The sequence below is a fragment of the Heteronotia binoei genome, chromosome 21 (assembly GCF_032191835.1).
Source record: "Heteronotia binoei isolate CCM8104 ecotype False Entrance Well chromosome 21, APGP_CSIRO_Hbin_v1, whole genome shotgun sequence".
Taxonomy (NCBI): domain Eukaryota; kingdom Metazoa; phylum Chordata; class Lepidosauria; order Squamata; family Gekkonidae; genus Heteronotia; species Heteronotia binoei.
Window position 1 is genome coordinate 171,844,086 of NC_083243.1, and position 23,877 is coordinate 171,867,962.

At 45.7% G+C, this 23,877-nt stretch overlaps 1 protein-coding gene and 1 non-coding gene across 2 annotated transcripts in view; one reads left to right on the forward strand and one right to left on the reverse strand.

The window, feature by feature from the left end:
* GRK2 (G protein-coupled receptor kinase 2) overlaps positions 1-23,877 on the forward strand; it is a 68,340-nt gene that overhangs the window by 13,895 nt on the left and 30,568 nt on the right. The window contains exons 2-9 of the mRNA XM_060261506.1: positions 8,660-8,736; positions 13,991-14,064; positions 16,939-17,040; positions 19,764-19,838; positions 20,309-20,370; positions 21,112-21,163; positions 21,856-21,947; positions 23,395-23,494. Coding sequence (XP_060117489.1) covers positions 8,660-8,736; positions 13,991-14,064; positions 16,939-17,040; positions 19,764-19,838; positions 20,309-20,370; positions 21,112-21,163; positions 21,856-21,947; positions 23,395-23,494 — 634 coding nt within the window. The remainder of the gene's footprint in view (positions 1-8,659; positions 8,737-13,990; positions 14,065-16,938; positions 17,041-19,763; positions 19,839-20,308; positions 20,371-21,111; positions 21,164-21,855; positions 21,948-23,394; positions 23,495-23,877) is intronic.
* LOC132590351 (small Cajal body-specific RNA 11) lies at positions 9,622-9,745 on the reverse strand. Its single transcript, XR_009556691.1, has one exon. It is a non-coding gene; the product is annotated as a small Cajal body-specific RNA 11 (non-coding RNA).

Below are 23,877 nucleotides of genomic sequence, written 5' to 3' on the forward strand. Positions count from 1 at the left end.
GAACCAGTTAACCTCCCCTCTGCTAAGAAAACCAAGATGGGGGGGACATAAACTGGCCAGTGTTACTACAGATTATTGTTTGCTGTCATGTTAAGGAATTGTATCCCGTGTATTTGTTTCCTTTTTCTTTGCTTGGCTACGAAGGCAGCCAGTGTTCCCCTAAGTATTGGAGCCAGGCTCCTGGAGGTTTCTAATTCATAAAAGCTTAAAAAACAAAATAAAATACAGTAAAGGGCCATCCAATCCTGTGCTCTCCTCTGCCCAAGGATGCTTGCAAGCAAATGCCACTTCCTCCCCAATGGCCTTTCAGCAAACAAGAGCATTGTCAACAGCTGGCTGATTATTTTTAGTAGTGGCTGCCTTTCATTAAGTGTCTGTGCTAGGAGAGCTCAAGAGAGCCAACATTTTAGATAACTGACTGCAGTATCTACTGCCGTCCTTTACTAAGCAGAAAGCTGAAGCCACCGTCAGTTTGCTTTAAACCCCCCTCCACCAAGCAGCACTTATTCTTCCAACTGCCGCAAGTAAAAAGACATGTACAGTTGCTAAGAGCTACTTAAACCAACCAAAGTTCTAACCCATGTGATTTTTCTAGCATGCATGAACTTATCTGCTTCTTATAAAAACAGTCTTTGACTTGTTCCCCTATCTCGTTGTATGAAGTAGATTCTTACTGACTACAGATGACCAGAGAAGCTTTTCATATGTGTGCTTTTTTGACATGGATTAATCCTCTTGAAATGAGAAGACCCAACTGGGTTCAGGCCTCTGTCCTGCTGTTTCTTGCCATCAAGGGAATAAGGCTTGTGACTTGACTACCTGACCAGGAGACTGCAAGGATACCCAGTGCATGAGCATTAAGCCCTTTTGCACACAGAACACTTTATATAATATTACAATTAGATCTTCCACCACCCCCCATCCCAGATATAGTTGTCATGGAGATACTGGAGATGTATTATCCCAATCCCGTAACAGTGCCAAGCACCAGAAATGCAGCCAGCCATCCTTCTTCCATTGAAAAATCTATCCTTTTCTTGCACAAGAGAAATCACTGCTGTTTTGCCATCCCGTGGAAGAAAAAAAAACTCAGAAAAGCCTCAGGCTTTATCATCGGAATGCAGAGATGAAGTTGTTGCCACCACCCCTCATTTTACAGCCTAGGCTAAACGGTGAAGTAAAGAACACTTCCCCACCCCCAGTTCTCTAAAGACAATTCAGTTGCCTTTGTGCCAGGGATGTAGCCAGGATTTCATATTTGGTGGGGCCCGCAGCAGCATTTTTTTAGGGGCCCAGGGGGCCGCCCAGTTTGGCCTTAAACCCTTTCTCTGTTTCTCAAGTGAAGCAACAGACCCCCCCCCCCCCCAATTTGTCTAATTCAGTAAACCTTCCAGGGGTATCCGGCTGCAAGTAGGCTTCTGCCCTGTGCCAATGTGAAGCCCCTACAGTAGCAATGCCACACTTGTTCAGAGAAGTGGCAAGTGGTGGCGAGCAAAGAGGACAGATTAGAGGCTCTCCAGTGGAGGGGCCAAACAGATGGAGGGGGTGGGGTTGAATGGAGTGGCCTGCCCCCCCTGTAGCTATGGGCCTGCTTTGCACTAAGGCTGTAGTGTTTTTTGTGTTTCAACAAGCATTTAAGGCCAAATGAGGGCCTATGTGAACATTCAGGAAGAAGTGGTAAAGGGGTTTTTTTAATTGTTCCTCTTCAGGCTGCAAGTGGGAAATTATGCACGTTTGAATGCTTCTCTGCATATAGAAAAGCATATCAGAGCGAAGAGCTGCATCTGCCAACATGCTCATTTTGTATGTGGACGGACTGTCCTCTCCCCTGCAACTGAACAAGTCAAGAAAAGCTTTCCCACTCAATTCTGACAGTTGTGTAGCTGGCCCCAAGGAGGTTTTTTTTTTTTTTTTGCATGGCTGTTTCCATCGCTAACTGTAAGAAAGTACATAATATAAGAGAGACCAGCTAGCTCAGTAGGTTGACCCTACTTTCCCTGCTCTTGTACTACAATTGCTGCATCAGCCATCCTGATCTCCCCCTTGTCTGCTGCAACCAGTCCAGCAATAATCAGCATGAGGAACTGTACAATCAGGATGTGAACTGTGCATGTCAGAAACACTGACTCAGCACTGTTGTACTGATATGGCAGGCATTGTGATTACAATCAATCACACTTACATCAAAGGAACCTCCTTTACGAACCAAAGGAATACCTTTCAAGTAAACAAGGGTGAGGTCAAGCTGTTGAAAAGTACAAAAATAATCCATTTCATTTAGTGTGATTTCTAAATAAATATGACTAGAATTCGGGTAAAAGAATACAAAGGTATTTTTTGGAGGATTCTTTTTGCAAGCAGAGCATAAGTGTTCACACTTGAAAGCCCTGGAAAAGCCCGGGGGGGGGGGGGAGGTGTCGCAAAAATGTTTTTACATAGAAGATGGTTCTGTGTGCATCACATAATAAATTAATGTCTATTAAAGAAATCCAGTCATAGCCCAGCTTGCAAAGAGGGTATATGGTTTCAAGATAGTTCCTGTCCTTTGTAATACATTAACCCAGCAGTAATACATTAACCCAGCTCTATTGCAGGGGTGTCAAACATGCAGCCCAAGGGCTGGATCAGGCCCCCAGAGGGCTTTTATCAAGTCCGTAAGCAATCAACTGTCATCTTCTTCCTTCTCTCTCTCTTGCTTCTTTCTGTATCACAGCTTGCTTTGCCAGGCTTGCTCAATTACACAGGAGCTACAGAGCAAAGCCTCTGTTTTCTCTATTGGCTGACCAGGACATGAAGCTACTTATGCACAAAAGCTCACAATGCCCAGCCATTTCATGATTTCCCCTGGGTCTTCGGCTCAAAGCATTGACCATAAGATTTCTGTAATGAATGTCAATAAATCAAAAGTAGGTTTGCAACTTGCACACACAGGACTTTTTTTGAGTAGGAACGCACAGGAACGCAGTTACAGCTAGCTTGGTGTCAGGGGGTGTGGCCTAATATGCAAAGTAAGTTCCTGCTGGGCATTTTCTACAAAAAAGCCCTGTGTGAAACAATGGTGATGTAAGGGGATGTGACCTAATATGCAAATGAGCCCCGTACACACGCATACCTGAACAACACCAGACAGCATACTCAAGATTGCTGCAGCACAGACATTGTCTCCAGATTTTGATGCAGCAATTCAGAGCAAGAAGTGTCAGTTATCAGAGACCGTTAAATAAACAAACTATTGCAAGAGTACTGAACTTTTAAGCATATTATGTTTTTAAAGAAATCTTTAATTGTGTTTATCAGTGTCCTTTATAAAGTTTATATCTCCACTACCTGGCATTACATTTTATGACATATATGGGCCAGCCTGTCAAGGTCTCATTTATGTCAGATCCAACCCTCATAACAAAAGAACATAAGAGAAGCCATGTTGGATCAGGCCAACGGCCCATCCAGTCCAACACTCTGTGTCACACAGTGCCCAAAAAAATTATACACACACACGCACACACACTGTGGCTAATAGCCACTGATGGACCTCTGCTCCATATTTTTATCTAAACCCCTCTTGAAGGTGGCCGTGCTTGTGGCCACCACCACCTCCTGTGGCAGTGAATTCCACATGTTAATCACCCTTTGGGTGAAGAAGTACTTCCTTTTATCCGTTTTAACCTGTCTGCTCAGCAATTTCATCGAATGCCCACGAATTCTTGTATTGTGAGAAAGGGAGAAAAGTACCTCTTTATCTTCTTTCTCCATCCCATGCATTATCTTGTAAACCTCTATCATGTCACCCCGCAGTCGACGTTTCTCCAAGCTAAAGAGTCCCAAGCGTTTCAGCCTTTCTTCATAGGGAAAGTGTTCCAGCCCTTTAAGAGTTTGTCACCCCTGCTTTAATGGTTAGATCACCTACTGTATTTTGCAAGCTGCAACTTGGAATGTTGCAAGCTCTTCCCTGAGTTTAATTGGTGTATTTTTCAACTCTGGAAAAGGTAGGTTCATTCTTAAGTAGGAGTACTCTTAGCTAGCGTCTCACTTAGCATCTTAGATCTTCTAGTGTCGCTGTCCTTCTCTAAAAAAAACCAAATGTTACATTTACCAGAATGGATGGATTCAGGGCAGCAGCCCCAAGGTTCCACGTATTTGTTTCCTTACCTGAGGCCTATGAGCCCACACGTTTATCCTTAATCAAACCTGCAGTTTCTTGCTGAAGAAAGGCTAGTATTGTCCACATTTTTAATGGGCTTCTATTTCACATCTCACAGGCACAGATTAAATTCTGTCTGACCTCTCCTATAAGGCAAGTAACAAACTTCTTTTCATTCACTTTCTGGTCTGAGAAACTGCCTTTCTTTTATTCCTGCTCCTGGGTCCAATCAGGTGCAGGTAGAGACGAGGCTCTCTTTTCAAGAGCAGATAGGAAAAACAGAATTCCCCCCCCCCTCTTTTTAGAGAAATTGGCTGCTAAACTAACTGTTAGAGGTTGCTGATTAATTAGAAGTATTTTGATTGGATTGGAGATTATTATAGTACTAGTTGGAGGTTTTGATTAATTGGCAACATTGAGGGGTTTAATTAATTTCGTAGGCAGGAATCAACTTTGTTAGAATATTCGTTTAGGCTTAAGGAGGGACTAAACAGGTTAGTAAGGCATTGTTACCATCAAGTTAGAGGCATACCAAGTATGGACTGGGGCTTTTCTGTACTGCTGCTGTTACCCAGCTGTTACACTCTGATCAGTCTGAGGCAATTGCAGACACCATCAGCAAGAAGTGATGAATGAGCTGGGGATTTCAGTGCTCCTGGGGAGGGGAAAGTACAGCAGTAGGAACAGGAGTCTTTTAAGGGAAGGAGACTGAGATACCAGGATGCTCAGCCTCCTACCAGCTGGCGTCCCATCCCAGCGGTTGCAGACAGCAGGGCTGAGCTGAGGTACCTGTCTCCCAACATTGGTGCTGTATAATGCCAGGTCCATTAATAATAAGACCTCTGTCCTTCGGGACATTCTGCTAGAACAGAATATGGACCTGGCTTACGTGACCGAGGCCTGGGTGCGAGATGAGGAGACCATTGCTTTCTCCCAATTAGCTCCACCCAGATTCTCAGTCCTTTACCAATCACAGACTAGCGGGGGGGGGGGGGAGTGGCAGTATTAATTCGGGAGGCTTACTCCTTCCGGGCTCTTCTGCCCCCAAAGATCACTGACATTGTATGTTTCAGTATGGTGTGTGATGCTGGAGAGAGTTTGGCTATCTGGCTGGTGTACCGGCTGCCCAATGCATCGACCAGTGCCTTACTATCCCTTGTGGAGGCCATAGCAGGCTGGGTGCTGGAACACCCAAGGTTTTTTGTCTTGGGTGATTTCAATGCTCATGCCGATGATGCCAGCTCCACACCGACAACGGACCTGGTGTCATCCATGGTGGTACTGGGACTCTCTCAATGTGTAACAACTCCCAACCACCAGGCTGGACACGTGCTAGATTTGGTCTTTGTGGCGGGGGTGACAGTGGACCATATTACTGCTGATGCAGTGCCATGGTCGGACCACTATGCCCTGAAGGCCCACGTGAGTGTCCCACTCCAACTCTGTTCGGGTGGCGAGCACATTCTAGCTCACCTACGGAGCCAAATGGATCCTGTGCAGCATCAGATGGCTCTACAGGATCCTTGGCCCCCTGGCAATTCTCTAGATCAGCGGTCCCCAACCTTTTTGTGGAAAACAATTTTTCCATGGACCGGGATATGCGTGTAATGGTTTGGGGATGATACAATTGTGCACTTTATTTCTATGAGTTTGGTGTGATGGTTAAGTGCACGGACTCTTATCTGGGAGAACCGGGTTTGATTTCCCATTCCTCCACTTGCAGCTGCTGGAAAGGCCTTGGGCAGCCATAGCTTTCATAGGAGTTGTCCTTGAAAGGGCAGCTTCTGTGAGAGCCCTCTCAGCCCCACCTACGTCACAGGAGACACCCTGTTGGGGAGAAAGGTAGAGGAGATTGTGAGCCGCTCTGAGACTCTTAAGATTCGGAGTGGAGGGCAGGATATAAATCCAATGTTGTTGTCTTCTTATTATTACTATTACTACATTGTAATATATAATGAAATAACTGTACAACTCACGGCTCAGTTGCTAACAGGCCACAGATCGGAGCCGGTCCATGGACCAGGAGTTGGGGACCCCTGCTCTAGATGAGCTAATGGAGACCTGGCAAAACAGGCTCTCCACGGCCATTGATGAGATCACTCCCAGGCACCCTCTCCACCACCATTCAAAGCTGGCGCCATGATATACCCTGGAAGTACAGCTGATGAAACAGAGGCTCAGGCGGCTAGAGAGGCAGTGGTGGCGTGCCCGTGACGAAGCAACAAGATTATCTTATAGGTCGTTTATGAGAACCTATGAGATGGCAGTCAAGGCTGCTAAGAAAGTCTATTTTACGGCCACGATTGCATCTGCGAACTCATGCCCAGTGCAATTGTTTAGAACAATTCAGTCTTTAACTACCCTACCGCAGGGCAAAACGAATGCTAGGAAATTGGATTTAGGCTGTGAGGCTTTTGCGAGCTTTTTTGCAGATAAGGTCATGTTGCTCCGCCATGACCTCCCTGTCACAGTTGAAACAATAAATGAACTCGAGGCTCCATCAACGTCTTCTAGTCAGATTTTGAATTATTTCACTCCACTCAGCCTGGAGGAAGTTGACAGAATGCTCTCCACTGTACGCTCAACCACTTGTAGTCTGGACCCATACCCATCTTGGCTAATAAAAGCTGGCCGGGGAGAATTACAGGCTCCTTTGAGGGAAATTGTTAACAGGTCCTGTTTGAAAGGACCTTCCCTCAGCCTCTTAAGGAGGCAGTGGTCCACCCTCACCTAAAGAAACCATCATTGGACCCGGCTGTATTGGCAAACTATCAGCCAGTGTAAAACTTGCCTTTTCTGGGCAAGATTATTGAGAAGGTGGTAGCAGTGCAGTTACAGAGCTTCCTGGATGACGCTTCCGTGCTTAACCCTTTTCAATCCTGTTTTCATCTGGGTCATAGGACGGAGACGGTTCTGGTCGCCGTCACAGATTACCTCCAGAGGCATCTGGATAGAGGCGGTTCAGCCGTACGGATGCTTTTAAACCTGTCAGCCGCGTTTAACATGGTTGACCATCAGTTACTGACCCACCATCCTGCCGATGCTGGGATGCAAGGGTTGGCCTTACAGTGGCTCTCCTTCTTTCTCCAGGGTCGGGGACAAAGGGTGGCAATAGGGAAGGAGCTATCCCGATGGCACCCACTTGTGTGTGGTGTGCCACAAGGGGCGGTTCTCTCTCCGATGTTAACATCTACATGCGCACTCTTGCCCAGATTGCCCAGAGGTTTGGGCTGGGATGTCATCAGTACACAGATGACACCCGGCTCTACCTGCTGATGGGTGGCTGGTTTGATTCCTCCCTGGAAGATCTGATCATGGCATTACAAGCTTGTGGCAGGGTGGCTCCGGCTGAGTAAACTGAAATTGAATCCGACGAAGATGAAGGTCCTTTATCTAAGTCGTGGTGGCCTGGGAGCAGAAAGGTCTCATTACCAACCTTTGATGGAGTACCACTTACATTGGCGCCTAAGGTTAAAAGCTTAGGGGTATTGCTGGACCCCTCTTTAACAATGGAGGCCCAGGTGACAGCCGCTGCCAAACCAGCCTTTTATCACCTTCGACTGATAAGGCAGTTGGTCCCCTACCTCAAACGTAACGACTTGGCAACAGTGATTCATGCCGCAGTCACCTCGAGATTGAATTACTGTAGTGCCCTCTACATGGGGCGGCCCTTGTCTCAAACCCGGAAGCTTCAACTAGTGCAGAATGCTGCAGCCAGGCTATTAATGGGCCTTCCCTTGCGGGAGCATATTCACCCTGTGCTGAAAGTGCTGCCCTGGTTGCCCATCGCATATCGGGTTCGTTTCAAGGTGCTGGTTCTTACCTTCAAAGCCCTATATAGCCAGGGACCTGCATACCTTAGGGGCCGCCTTTCCCCACATGTTCCCCAGAGAGCACTTCGGTCAGGATCACAAAATCTGCTCTGAATCCCTGGCCTTAAAGAGGCCAGGATCATGACAACTAGAGCCAGGGCCTTTTCTGTTGTAGCCCCAAGCTGGTGGAATGAGCTCCCTGAGGAGGTTAGGGCCCTGCGAGAGCTCGTACAGTTCTGCAGGGCCTGTAAGACGGCGCTCTTGCACCAGGCATTTGTAAATTAAGATCATAGGCTGCAACAGACTCCGAAACAACTGGACCACCTTGAACATGAACCTAGAAGCGGTCTTTCTATAGAACAGCCAGCTGGAACAACAGAATAGGAAAATTCAAAGAAATGGTTTGATTTTTATATCTTTATGTTTTTATATCTTAATGTGATTTTACATTCCGTGTATTTACATGAGTGTGTAAGCCACCCCTGAGCCTGCTTTAGGGCGGGATAAAAATCAAATGAATTACATAAATAAATAGCCAGTTGCTCATAACCTATGAATTAAACCAAGGGTAACTAGTGCTGGAGCCCATGCCCTATTCATGGTCTCCTCTGAATATATTATTAATGTTGATTCTCTAAGGAAAGAATCTGCAAAGCTAAAGAGGTGCTTTCCTGCTAACCGGCTTATGTGCCTTGTCTCTTGGCAGCATCCGCAGTGTTATGCAGAAATACTTGGAAGACCGGGGTGAGGTGACCTTTGACAAGATATTTTCTCAGAAGATTGGTGAGTAAGAGACCCCTCTGAACAAGGGAACCTTTCACACATATCATTAGCTAACAAGCTTTCTCCTGCATGATCAGGGTAAAAGAGGGTAGGGTTCCTTTGCTTTTCATAGGAGAGGGACTTCAGCAAGGTGCAACTTGTCATTTTACAGGATCGGAACAGAAAGAAATTCTGTCTTTGAAAAGAAAAAGAAAAGAAAAGGCGCCCTATTGTTCTTTGCATCCCAGGCTGGTGATGTAATGATCTCAAGGAGATGAACTGAGAGCTGTGCTGATAAATTGGGGAAGGGGAGAACTGCTGGGATTCATGCAGAAATTCTGCTTCCTCTTCGTGTTTGTTGCAATGGTTCCTGTTCCATTGTTAGTTCAGGGGACTAGGACATTTATCTCACTTGAGGGATATTGGAAGCAAGACTGGTGGTGCTGAAGTGCCTGACTTGATTATGGGCAGCAAACATTCTTTCTCTAGCGCCTCTACTACCACAGACCCTAAGTGGCCTTCTGTGTACAATAAGGATGTTCCTAGGCAGGCCTGTAGCTACGAGGGGGCCTGTGGGGGCACAGCCCCCCACTTCTGAACAAGGCCCCCTAACCTTGGGCCCCCACCAGCCCCCAGGGCCTCTGGTCTCCTTCCCGCCACCCTCCCTTCCCTGACACCCGAATCCTATGCAGGGGTGGATGGCAGAAGCATCCCCCAGCCAGTTAAAGCACCCGCTGATCAGCTGATCCACGGGCCCTTTAACTGGCAGGGAAGGCTGGGACTGCTTCTGCTGCCCATCAGCCCGCACACGCTATTTGAGTGGCAGGGAAGGGAGGGCAGTCCCTTCCTTCCCTGCCACCAGGCCCGACCTGTAAAGTTCTGCTGCCAGCGCTGGAAAGAGGAATCACCATTTTTCCTTGGCTTTAAGGGGTGGGGTGGGACTCCCCCCACCCCTTATAGCCAAGGAAAAACACTTGTCAGTTTCCCCCTGCAGCACTGGCCGAGTTCAGCCAGTGCAGGAGAGGGAAATCGCCGTTTTCCCTTGGTTTTAAGGGGGGGAGGGGTTCCCCCCACCGCTTAAAGCCAAGGTAAAATACTTGTCAGTTTCCCTCTGCAGCACTTGCCAAGTTCAGTCAGTGCTCTAGTAGCTGCTGCCCTCCCTTCCCCATCACCCAAATCATGTAGGGCAGTTTTATTTGAAAGGAGTGGGAGGGAAGTCTATGGGGTGGGGTCGCTGAGTGCCCCCTAAAATATTTATAGGCCCCCCCAACCTTCCAAATCCTGGCTATGGCCCTGTTTTTAGGTGCACTTTCCCCCATTTCTGTAATAACGGGATAAGCTGCACCTGTTAGAATTCCCTTCTATCTAATTGCTTGATTGAAAAGCATTATTACTGTGCCTTCCCTTACAAATACCACCAAGATGACTTTATGCATCTTCTATAGATTTCCAGCCTTATCTTTATAAGATGGGGTCTCAGGTTGTCGTTTTTTTCCCCTTGATAAAGTTCCTGTGCATAATAAAAGGGAGTTGAGCAACTAGGGCGGCTTTTTTTCTCATGTATAAATGAAAGGGGAGGTTGTCTACTGAATTTCTATTTGTCACGTTTTTAAAAAATACTGCAGCGCTGCTTGCAGTGGGGTGCTGTTATATTTTTTTCTATTAGACAGCGCAGTAATGTTGGGGCCTTGTTATGATGGCTACTGGGATCATGTATCTTGAGGAGAATTTAGGTTCGAGAGGGAGTAACTGCTAAGGACTGGCTAGGTGACACTGGACTGTCGTCTACACTAAGCGTAGAATTTGCTTGCAGCACGGTTTCCCCCTTTCTGTTACTATACACCGCCCAACAGGAAACACTGTTGCTTCCTCCTACACCCACAGCTACTTGTGGTTTCCGCATGAGATACCCTGCTTTCATCCCCCCCCCGCCCCCGCCCCACAACCAACATGTTCTCTCCTCTCTCCATGGTTGCTTTCCCAACGGCTACTGTGCCCCTCTTCCCCTCTCACCTGAGAGTGGTACATTCCTAGCTTGGGGGAAGACTTTTAACATCAGAAGCCATTTAGCCACAAACGGGAGTGAATGTTGTTCAACCAGGGAGCGAGGGAAGGCGGAAGCTGGTGTATGCATGAGAAGTCAGTATATGCTCCCTGAGTGTGGAAAGCAGAACCTATTCAACTGCTCCTTTACGGTTGCCATAACTGGTGCTGGTGAGACTAGTATCTGCATTGTATACATTTGTTTTACTTCACATACGTTTGAAAGTCACTAAATTAAAGCCTGCCTCACTCATTTTGAAAGATGCATTTACATGCACTAATGTATGCACTTAGGAAGCTGTGGTTGGTTGCATGCTATGATCCTGAAGTAGCGTTCCTTCAGGTCTTCCCATGGAAGTGCTTTTACAGGAATTTTGTAACATGTACCCCTGATGAGTCATCATGGTTAGCTTTGACAGGGGAACTCGATGACAAATGTGTGCAATATGGCTGCCTCCCATCTTTTTACCAGCTCTGTTGTTATGCTTTTTTAACAGTAGAAATGCAGGAGGTGAAGCTTCACCTGGCATGGAGATGAATTGGTGGAAAATGTTTCTCTGCGGTGGTGGTGGGGGGGGGGAGAAATGGAGAATTTGTGATCTCCAGGAGTCTTTATGCAGCTTACAAAACTAAAATTGCCCCAGTAGAAGTACAAATATTTTAAAGTCTCTTGTCAGAAATTTCAAATATCTTTGTCTAACTTTCATGGCTCAAAGTTAAATTAGATGATAACAGTTGCCAATTTGTGTACACACAGGGGCCCCTTTCCTTTAATATTTATGTTATTTATACTCTGCCTTTCTCACTGGGACTCAAGGCAGAGTACACTTAGTGAGTCAATGCAATACAATCAACAGGATGGGACATTCAGTAAACGATAAAATGGGATTTGGGTTGTACAACCAACCAGAAATATAAAAACCAAACTGAAGCAAAGCACATTAATTTAAGCAAAATTATATGATAGGATCCAATTTACAGCAAACTATACGCAGTAGGATAGACGTCCCTAATCATCTATCCAAGTGACTTTGTGAATCATTTTGTACAATGCTACCCTATTATCTGCATAGAAGAGCCCTCTTGAGTAATTAAGTTTTGCGTAGTTTGCGGAAATGGGAGTTTTCCTGACCTCCTCAGGCAGGCCACTGCTTTCTTCAGCACAGAGATGCATGATGTTAAAAAATGTCACACTTGTTGATTTCTGTGCTGCTGTTAAAGACACAGAGCTTATTCCCATAAAAACAAAATGTGTTCATAGCCACTGGTTTAAATGGCTTTTTCAAAAGGATTAGACACATTCATGGAAGATGAATGCCAGCTATTAGCCAAGATAATAGAATTAAATCTCCACTTTTGGTAACAGAATAGCTCTAACTACAAAACACTATTTTTTTTCCTGTCAAGTTGCAGCTGACTTATGGCAACCAGTGTTCCCTCTAAGTTGAGTTAGTGTGAGCTAGTTCGCAGTTTGTTAGCCTCCAGCTCACACATTTGTGTCTTGGCTCTGGGGCCATCCTTCCTGAGCTAATTTATGCAGCAGCCAAATCGCTCTCCCACAGCTTAAATGCCAGTAGCTCAGGAAGTAGAATTTTTGCTCACAAGATTCCGCAGCTTAGAGAGAACATTGATTTGCAGCCTGTAGAATTTTCAAGACAAGAGATGTTCCGAAGTGGTTTGACGTGGCTTGCCCCTTTGTAAAGCCTCTAGGCTTCCTTGGTGGTCTCCGATGCTAATACTAACCAGGGTCAATCCTGCTTAGCTTCCAAGATCTGAAGGAGATAAGGCTAGCTGGGCTACCCAGGTCAGGGTGCGCATGAGGATAGCCTTCACCAATCATGTATTGACTTCATCAGCTATCATTCTGTTCCTAGATATAAATCAAAGTGCTGGCAATGACCTTAAGCAATGTATTATTTATTGTTTGTTTGTTTGTTTTTCGTATTTGTATCCCGCCCTCCCCGCCGAAGCAGGCTCAGGGCGGCTAACAACATTGAATATATTGAACAGTAAAACCATAAAGCAGTAAAAAACAGTGAAACACAGTAAAAAAACAGTAAAAAACAATTGCAATTTAAAATACGAAACAATTATAAAACAACAGTTTTGGTGCTAAGTTCCATGCCATGATGTTGAGCAGCTCTGTGCTTTAGTGGGAGGCCATTCGAAATAATGTTGTTTTGCAGGCCTTGCGGAATTGGGCCTTGCGGAATGTAGGACTAGGGTAGCTGAAGGACTGGGGCCCTGCTCTAAAGCGATCAATCAAAGTAAGGCATTCTTGGTGACTTTGCCCGGACTACGGAATGCTCATCCTTAGGGGGATTGTCTTATCTTTGGATGAGAGGTTCACATGTTTCTACTTCAAAAGGTGTTGGACTGAATTTTGTTAGGACTGAAAGCTGATCTGCAGCTGCCATTTTGTTTTATCATTTACATGCTGTATCTGCTGGCACTTTTTGATTTGTACATCTTGAATATTTTTCAAAGCTTTCTGGGTGACCTTGGGCCCTTCACACACACTCAGCCTGACCTGTCTCACGAGGTTGTTGTGAGGATAAAATGGAGGAGAAGAGAGAAGGATGTAAGCCACCTTGGGTCTCCACTGGTATAAATGAAGAAAACAAAGTAATAATTTTCCTGTAGGGATGTCAGGGTGCAACATAAGAACTTGAATATGCATTTAAAATAGTACCAATGAAAATGGGAGACAATGCAGATGCAGTTTTTCTACCTCATTTTTCTACTGATCTCTTTCTTCACCCTCCTCCTTTTGCTGTTTGTAATCAAAACCAGAGACCTGTTTTTACTAAGGCAAAGAAGGGGACTAAAAGTTGCATTGTCTTCTGCTTCATCAGTATTTATAAAGGTATGTGTGTTTAGCACATCCAGGACAGGGCTTGATCCACCCTGTTGGCTAGCAGACGTGGCAAGGCCAGGATAACTGCTTGACCAGTTGTGGAAACAGAGTGCTGGAGATGGACTAGAATGACATTGGTCTTATTCAGCCAGGCAAGTCTTCTGTTGTTAAGATGGCAACAACACAAAAAATTACCGGTGTTTTCAGCATGATGCTCCATGTCAGACAAATTTCCCTTTCAGGTTTTAAGGGTATGAGAATTGGAATACAGAATCAACACTTTCCAGAAACTGCTGGTTCAGACAGGGGCAACTGGCTGATTTAGAGGAAGGGGCATCAGTCCCTAACTGCTGACAATTGTATCTATTATTTTAGGGTACCTGCTATTTCGAGACTTCTGCCTAAATCAGATGGAGGAGGCCAAGCCACTGGTGGAATTCTATGAAGAGGTGAGGTTCTCTGGGTGTGTGAGAGAGAGATTCATCCATCCCAGTTCCTCCATTGTAGATGCATCCAGATTGCCTCCTCTGCCCTGGAACGCAAAAGGTTGAATTCCCTAGGACACTGTGACAAAAGACCATTTCCCATAACGAATTTGGGGATGAGAATCCCTTTCCAGTAGTGAGGAGGCCTGTTCCAGAAGGGATGAAAATAAACCTGATTACAAGTGGAAACCTGCAGGAAACTTGTGGGGAAGGTGTATCCCACCCCCATAACTTTTGCCTCCTTTTTTTCCCCCTTCTCAAGTAATCTCCACCCCTTTTCTCCCTGTCCCCATCTCCTTCCCTGACAATCTTACCCACCTCTCTTTCTCTGTCAGTCTGCCCCCTATATTTCTCCCCCTCCCCTTCTCTGACAATTTACCCTCCTCTCTTCCCCACTACCCTTCTTTATCAACATTTCCCATTTCTTTTTATCCCCTTCCCCTCCTTACCTGACTGATTAGAAAAGAAGAGGGAAGTTTTTAAAGGATAGCTGAGCCGGTGACTACAGAGGGGTGGGAATGGAAGCTCCTTTTCATTCCCGTCTCTGTAGCTGTTCGTTCAGTTCGTTAAAACTTTATCCCAACTTTTAATTGGTCAGGGGAGAAGCAGCTCAGGAGCTGGAAGGAGGGAAGCAAAGTATCCTCCTCAACCCCCCCCCCCCACCACCACCACCACCTCTAGTGCTTACTTCTTCCTGAAGACTGATGGATTAGAAGCTGGGAGAACATTTTAAAAGAGCAGCTGAGCCAGCAGCCACAGAGATGGGGATTAGAAGGAGTTTCCTCTCCCACTCTTCTGTACCCACTGCCCACCATTTTCCCTCCCTCCCTCCCTGCAGCAGGAGGCTCTCCGTGTCACTTCCTGCTTCTCCCCAGTAGTAGCAGGGACTCTCCCAGCAATCCACCTGCTCCCTCCTGCACACACAGTGGTGGTGAGGCTCTCCAAGCCACCTGCCTGCTTCCTTTCCTTCCACATTGGCAGCTACAGGGCCCCAAGCAGCCAGCAGGACCCTCCCAAGCCACCATGTTGGCAGCAGGCACCTGGTGACAGGGCCTTCTGGATCTGCAGCATAGGTGGCCCTGGGAGCCACTGCAAAGGAAGCTGCAGCAGGGGCCTCTTCCAGTAAGTGCCCAGCATGTGCACAGAGAACATTTTTGTTCTAGGAAGATTTAAACCTCCCCCCACCTCCCATGTTTGGTTTTTAAAACAGTTTTTTAAAAAAAAATTCTGCAAACTCGGATGTGCCCAAGTTTGGAGAAAAATCTCCTTTCTCTCAGTGTGGGCCAGATTGGTGGGTGTAGGTATCTGCAGATCTGCCCACACTTGAGAAACAGCTATGCCTTGCATAGTGGCACATCTTGGTTATTAGGATTCGGGTTACTAGACTGCAACTCAAGAGGTTCCCACTGTACCTTTAAATTCTTGACTGCTTCAGGAGATGAGGTAATTGTGGGACCTTCTTGCCCATTTTTCTCCTGGTACTTTTGTCTCTGATGTCCTGCATCTTACAGCAGGTTCGGGAGAGGCCAAACAATAGGAGTGGGGCTGGGGGTGGGAAAGATTCAACTACCTTGCTTCCCTATCTGAGGGTGAATATAAAGATACAGGGTGAATTTGTAACCTACAACTTGAGTTACTGTGGTTGTCTGCCAAAATCCAGAAAGACCTTGCCTTTTTGGACAGAGGTTGTAGAGAAAAAAAATTAAAAATAGGTAAGTCTATATTGAAACAGTCAAAGGCCGAAAAAGTTTACTATGCACTATTTTCCTTACTGTGTAACCCTCTACATGTATTTAGATATAAATTGTCCATTTTTGTCTCAGTTCTAAAATAAAAATAGATTTAAAGTAAGTTTGTATGCACTGGACTCTCTGTAATCTCCTGTCCCTGTCCCTTTGACCTTGCTTACATATTGTCCGCACCCATTAGCCTTTTCTGTTACCACCACTACATGTTTTTCTGCATGGGAACACTTTCCTGTGGAAGCCCCAGTGTTGCTGCAGGTATTGATGCAGCACAATAGCAATAGGGTCTCCAGTCCCCATGGCAGCCATCCCCTCACACAAGGAGAGTGGGGTTTCTGAGTGTTTTTTTAAAGCTGCAATTAGCGTACTAATATATCATTTTATTGACACGCCAGATGCATTTTAAAAAAAAGCCCCAAAAGTCCCTTATGGTTTAAGGTGGGCGGGGGCGGTTTATGGAGGCTAAAATGGCTGCTCCGTGAGCGGACTGGGAAAAATCCAGACTTTCCTACTCTCATAGCAACCAGCCTAGCTTCGCTGAGATCTTCCCCAAAACATCACTGGAAAGCAGGTGTGAGAAAGATCACAGAAGAAAACCCAAGTGGTGCATGGAAATGCTGTGGTGCTGTAGGGAAACAGGAACAAAACCCACGTCCCAACATCTGACCTGGTGCAAATTACCTACATGGAAAGAAGCACAGTCCAATGTTCCCTCTAATCTGCGTTAATGTGAGCTAGCGCACAGATTTTTGGCCTCCAGCTCACACATTTTTGTCTTAGCTCAGGAAGGATGACCCCAGAGCACAATAATTTATGTAGTAGCTCACAACTTTAATACCGGTAGCTCACAAAGTAGAATTTTTGCTCACAAAACACTGCAGCTTAGAGGGAACATTGGCGCAGTCTCTACTGGAATCTTCTTCTCCCCAACACCACCACAAGCAAATAAAATATATAAACAAGACATGTTTTTAAAAACTGATGTCAAACCTAACCTTTCAGTCATTTGGTTCAGGTCATGGTTGTAGGAAGATGCAAATTACTGGATTCTGTTGCCTTGCATCTCTGATGTGGCTTTGCCTATTCATTCCAGATCAAGAAGTATGAGAAGTTGGATTCTGAGGAGGAACGTGCAATTAAGAGCCGCCAGATCTTTGATACATATATCATGAAGGAGCTGCTGTCGTGCTCTCATGTGAGCATCTCGAATAATGTCCGTAGGAGAGTCTGAAAAGCCCTTGGGACTTGCATAGAAAATCTGCTCCATAATCAGCTTGAGCACAATCTCTGAGACTACAGGCTGATGGAGAGGGGTTGGTCAACTAAGGCAGGGGCTGTGGCTTAGTGATCTAGCATATTCTTTACATGTGGAAAGCCCCTGGCATATCCAGTTTAAGAGAATTTAAGCAGCAGATGTTGAAAACATATTTTCCTTACTCAGATTTTAGGGAACCACTGCCAGTCCAAGTAGACAATGCTTATCTGGATGACCTAAAATTCTGATTCGTTATCAGACAGCTTCATACGTTCATACCATATAAGTGGCATTATGTGCTCTCCAACAGGCTAAGTATTTTCTGTGGTTCGATACATGACACATGTTTAGGAGTATTAACCCTGACTTTTAAGAACATAAGAAGAGCCCTACTGGATCAGACCAGTGGTCCATCTTGTCCAGCGTCCTTTCATACAAATTGGCCAACAAGTTCCTCTGGAGATCCAGCAGCAGGGCATGGAGGCCTTCCCCTGATGTTGCCTCCTGGCCCTGGGATTCAGAGGTTGACTGCCTTTGAATGTTGAGGTTCCGTTTAGTCACTGTGACTAGTAGCCACTGAGAGACCTATCTTCTATTAATCTAATCTAATCCCCTTTTAAAGCTGTCTGTGCCTGAGCCATCATTACATTCTCTGGCAGCAAATTCTGAATATTGATCACTCTCTGTGTAAAGAAGTATTTCCTTTGTTCATCTTGAATTTGCTGCCAGTCAGCTTCATTGGATGCCCTTGAATTCTAGTACTGAGGGAGTACTAGTTCTCTTTGTCAACTTTTTCCACCCGTGTGTAATTTTATAAATCTCTATCGTGTGTCCCCTTAGTAATTTCTTTTCTAAACTGAAAAGTCCCATACCCTTCACCCTTTTCTCATAGGGAAGGTGCGACAACCCCCTAATTGTCTTGGTTGCCCTCCTCTGTACTTTTTCAGCTCTGCAATGTCCTTTTTGAGATACAAAGACCAGAACTGTACACAGTATTCTAAATGAGGCTGCACCCTAGAGCTATACATGGGAATTATAATATTGGCCGTTTTATTTTCAATCCCTTCCCTAATAATCTCTAACACAGAGTTGGCCTTTCTAACTGCTGCAGCACACTGGGTTGACAGTTCCATTGAGCTCCCACTATGACCCCAAGGTCTTTTTCCCTTTCAGTCTCAACAAGTTCAGACTCCATTAGCCTATACCTGAAATTAGGATTCTTTTGTCCCAATGTGCATCTTCCTTTTAATCTTCCTTTCTTCTACAACAGGGTCTATTTCCTGTTTGGGCCTTACTTTTGACCAATTGTAGACAGCCATCTACCCTGACCTGGATGACCCAGGCTAGCCCAATCTCAGAAGCTAAGCAATGTCAGCCCCAGTCAATATTTAGATGGGGAACCACTATGGAACACTGGGGATAATGTGCAGGGGCAGGCAATGGCAAATCACCTCTGTTCTTCTCTTGCTGTGGAAACGCTATGGCATCACCATAAGTCAGCTGCAACTCGACAGCAAAATGAAAAAGCAGCCACTAAGAGCATCAACTTGTGGGAAGCAGTGAGTTGGATCCAAGGAGCTTTTCCACCAGTGAAAAAGACAGAGGGAGTCTGGTTTGAGTACCCAAAAAGGCTACACTTAGAGATTATGGGACCTGCGTGGACAAAAAGCCATGTGGAACGGGCAGCAGTAAGGAGAAGAATTGGGTGAGATTGGGCGAAAAAGCTGGCTGGAACCAAACCACTATTCTTCCTCAGTACCAGGAAGAAGGTTCTTTTCAGCAGCCATTTGCGTGTAGAAAAAGGATAATATACAACTTCAATATTTGGCTGTGGCCAGCCCTTTACTGTTCTCTCAACTGTCAAGCCAGGTTCAGATTTTGTGACCCATCTTTGATTTCTGTGGGTGGATTGGTTCTTGCATCTCACCCCAGTCACAGCATCTCACCCCAGTCACAGCAAAACCCCAGTCACAGCAAAATTGGAACTGGATGTCACCCCCCAAGATGTCTCCCTGAGGCTAATCATTAAGTATGACTAATTAAGTACAGCTGCTTCCACACAGGGATTTTTTTTCCTGCATAGAAAGCAACAAACACTAAAGAAGACATTCCATATGAAGTTCTGCTGCGTCCGAAGCATCCCTGCAGCTTTCCACCTTAAATGGGAGAAAAAATATGCCCGTTTTTCTCCTGTTTAAAGGGGGATATGGCAAGTGGTTGCAGGTGAAGCATCTGGGTGGACACTCTCTCAATCGCTGCTGTTGGGGGAATATGCTCCGTTTCAAAATGGCAGCACTAACTTCCATGTCTCCTCCCACCTCTGCACAAACCCTTCCTTTTCCTTACTAAGCTGACCTGCAGCGTTGTAGTGTGGCTTGGCAGGGAAAGTGAGGGGATTCTCTTTATGATTACTGTCACTTGCACAGGGCTGCAGGATGTGGGTGGATACATGGGCAGGCAGTGGCTGGAGTGAGCAGCAGTGAGTGCTGGGGCTGGGAGGCTTGACACTGTCCCTGTCTTTGGGGTTGGGTGGTGGACACTGTTCCTGCCTATTCTCATACCTCTTGCCACTGCCGCCATGATGGGGGCATGGTGGGAAGCTGCCTGAAAGCGAGGCTGGAGAACTATGTATCCAAGCTCATTACTTCTGTGTCTCTTTACAGCCATTCTCCAAGACTGCCACGGAGTACGTGCAGAGCCGTCTCAGCAAGAAGCAAGTACCGCCTGATCTGTTCCAGGTACATCCACCTCAATAGGCTGGGACTGAGTTCACCATACTGTTGTAAAGCACTTTTTGACCCTTGTGTACACATGGGGGGGAAACAGAAAAGCTGTTCTAAATGTGTTTGTGCCAGATTTTTAACAGCCACCATGCAGGGAAAAAAAAATATTTACAGTCTAATTTCAAGCTTTCTGGACTCTATAATGCACATGTGATTTTGGTCTAAGTCACTGTATACATCCAGTCCAGAATCTCATTTGGCCCAGGGCCGACAAGATTAGCGTGTGTGGAACCAACCATTAGTTAATTCAGATATATGCATTTTATGAGCCAAATCTCAATTCAGCTGGTTACAGTCATGTGTGCCAGGGATTTTGGTGTAAGCATCCTCAGGGATCATGCAAGTAGAAAATAGATGCAGTGGGTAAAAGGATGAATATAATAGGTTTGTGGTGTTCATCTCTTGCCTGTTTCCTCCTCTGACAGCCATACATTGAAGAGATTTGTCAATGCCTGCGTGGTGATATCTTCCAGAAATACTCTGAGAGGTGAGTGTCAAGGACCATGGACTTTATGTGGCATGTGGCTGTGATTTCATGGGAAAATTCTTGGCAAGGGATATGCAGTGGGAGAAAGTGCCTAAGTAATGCTTAATGGGTTTATCTGAGGAAATAACTGGAAAACAACGATGAATCTGATATGAAGTGTAAACCTTGTTGTGGAGTAACTGGGAATGGGAGACTTCTCCAAAGATGGAAAGCTGCACAGTTGCTTAGGAGTAAGCTCTATTGAATGCAGTGGAATTAACTTCTGAGTAAATATGCATAGGATTAGACTGTAAAGCAGTAATGCGGTGTACCCTTAATTAGGTTCAAGTCCTGTTGAACTCAGTGAGATGTGGGAGTGAACTAGGTATTGCATGGAAGACAGCTGATCAGGATCTCCCTGGATTTTTTAAAAAAGTGTTAAACTTGATTGTGGCCAGAGCACTGGGGTAGTTTAATTCTTTCCTCCTGTGCCATCCCTCTGCCCCCCCCCCCAAAAAAAGCTGCTTAGTTCCATACAGGGGAAAAACAGCTACAGCTGATAGATCTTCATATAGCCCTCTTCTATGTGCATCATTTCATTCAGGAGTATTTGTTGAATCTCTAGTAGAGCTTACTGGGCTTGAGTAAAAGAACTAGAATGGGGGATTTCTTTTAGAGGAATGATGTGTGCATTGGAGATAGCTGTCATTGAGTGTTTGATTGTTCTCTCATTTTTGTTTTTCTTTTACCTTTCTGTTCTAGTGACAAGTTCACACGGTTCTGCCAGTGGAAGAATGTAGAGCTGAACATCCATGTGAGTGCACAGAGGGTGGGAGGGCATTCCTCAGGGTTGCAGTAATGAGGCAAGAGCTGTCAAAAGACTAAAGCATAGACCTGCCTCTGGGCACAGGTATTAGTGTATGCCAGAGTGTTACAGAACCCACACAGCACTGGCTATGCAGGGGAAACTTAGCTCGTGCATCAGCGAACTTTATAGTCTTTGTTGCCACAGGGAAATATTTTTTTATTATTTTATTATTGTTATCTACTTGGAGAGTAACCCTAAACATCCCTTCTTGGATCCTATTTGGGTCTATTGAATGAGGCTTACTTCCAGGAACGTATTAGGATTCCACTGTTAGTGAAATGATGGGTTTGAAGGTTCTGTATAGGTCGGAGAGATTGTGAACCCAGCCCAGTGCCTAGTACCCTAGAGCAAATTTTTTTTCAACTTACACATGACTTAAGATGACTCTGAATCAGGATCTAAAATCAGACTGAAATAATTTCCCAAGCAGCCCTGACTAGGGGTGAAGGAGAAATGTGGGGAAAGCCATCCAGGTCTGTGACTGGCATGTCGCTAAAAAGTTGAGCATATAACGTGTGTGGCTTCTGAGATGTTATAGGAGCAAAATGGTGCTCCTAGAATGCTAACATTCTGCCCTCCCTCTCTTTTCCTCTCTCCCTTCCCTTCATCTTTTGCCCCACCTTCTCCCCTGGATCCAGCTGACAATGAATGACTTCAGCGTCCACCGCATCATCGGGCGTGGTGGCTTCGGCGAGGTCTATGGTTGCCGGAAAGCAGACACAGGCAAAATGTAATGTTTGGCATTGTGTTGAGGGAGCAGTGAGAATTCCATCAAAGCAAAGCTTAGGCTATTCATTTTAACATTTAGTTTCTGCCGTTTGAGTTTTCAAGGCACCTTACAACTAAGCTTGAACATCTGAATTCAAACCACAGTTGCCCTTCCTTGCCAATGACAGTGGTGATTCTGCTGCCTTGGTCAGAGTGTTGGCAGCACAACAGAAGACTGTGTCAGGGTTGGGGAGCTCAGAGCTCTTCCTGCCACACAGCTCTTCCCACAGATACCTGTCATGATAAGCAGTCAGAATGTCAATAGGAGGGGGCTTGATGGAATTGCCCTCCTCCCTCAGTAATGGCTGGGGTAGTCTGTGTTGATCCAGCTTTACTAACAGGAGTGTGTTCCTGCCAGCATGTTCACTAACACATGCCAGGAGAGGAGAATCACTGTAGCTGCATCTAAGGGTTATTTCTTTGCAAGCTTCCTGAAGGTCTTTTTTCAGCTTGCCTCCAATTCCTGGGAGCCCATAGCAGAGCCTACACTGGAACCAGAGTCCCCCAAGCAGTGTACAAAAAGCTCAGGGAACAGTCACTGCTTTGGTAGAATCACAGTGTAGTCCCATACAGAGTTACTCCCTTCTAAGTCCACGGCACCGTGCATAGGATTGAACTGTCCATCATCTCGGAATTGACGTCAGTTTCCCCACCCTTAGCCAACAAATTGTCTTCTCTATTTGTAATAAACTAAAAAGGACTATACTGAGGGTAAGGACGAGAGTAGGGCAGGTTATAAGGGAGATAATAGCACAGCTGCATGCAAACCAAAATGTAAACATGATTTGAGCCTATAAGGTACAGTAGGTATCTTCCGGTTTCTCAACCCCTAGAGCATCCTGAGGCCCTTCTTTTGTGGTAAAGATGACACCTGTGCCAGTTGAGAGAAACCCCGATTTTCTCTAAAACCACGCTACAGTTCCTCCTCTGTGGGTGGCAGCATAGTTCTTTGGTCTCTCCCCACCTTCACCCCCTTCCAGCTTCTATTCTGCCAGGCCAATAAAACACAACATGAAACAAAGGCAGGTTTGTTTTCCTTTAATATGCTCATTGCTAATTGAAGGTGAGATTTATGAGATAAGAGGGAGATTGGTTTAATCTAGTCATTGACAAACTGAACCATTATGGTTTTGATATACTTGTGAACCTGTATGGTTAGGCATCCTGGGAACATCCCCCCCCCCCAAAAAAAACCCCTCCTCTCTTGATGTGTATGTAGGAGTTTGGTCTGGCTTAAAATTCTGATGGCTGCTGGAAGGATATGTTCAGACAGCACCATGCCAAAAGATATCTGCTTGTGCTTCCTTGGGAGCTGCACTTTGGGGGAGGTATGTAGAGGGACCTCATGATTCTTTAGGTACTGGCAAGGACATAGCAGCAGGATTGTTTGCCCTTCTTGTTCCTGGCAGGTATGCTATGAAGTGTCTGGATAAGAAGAGAATTAAGATGAAACAGGGGGAGACACTGGCCCTGAATGAGCGCATCATGCTGTCTCTCGTCAGCACTGGGGTGAGCTTGACTCTCCTAGTAGTATAATATATAAGTTTTGAATCTTCCCAATAGAGTGCCTTTCTGCTGGGGAGGAGGAAGAGGTTCTGTGACCTGTGTAGAAGGGAGAGTGCTTGCGGGCGGGAGGTGTGCTTTCAGCCAAGGCTATGATGTGATGCTGTAAACGTAGCAGGTGTTCTGATGAGCATATCGGTCATTATCAGAGGGCTAGAATATTTACAGGAGGTGCTGCAGAGCATGTGGCTGGGAGTGTGATGTTTGCAGAAGACTAGCAGCAGGGATGGGATTTGTGTAGGCAGTGCAGTGTGTATCATGCACGTGAAAAGGGAGGAGAAGCAAGGCAAAGTAGCAGAAGGAGCACATGAGACAGAAATGGGGGAGGG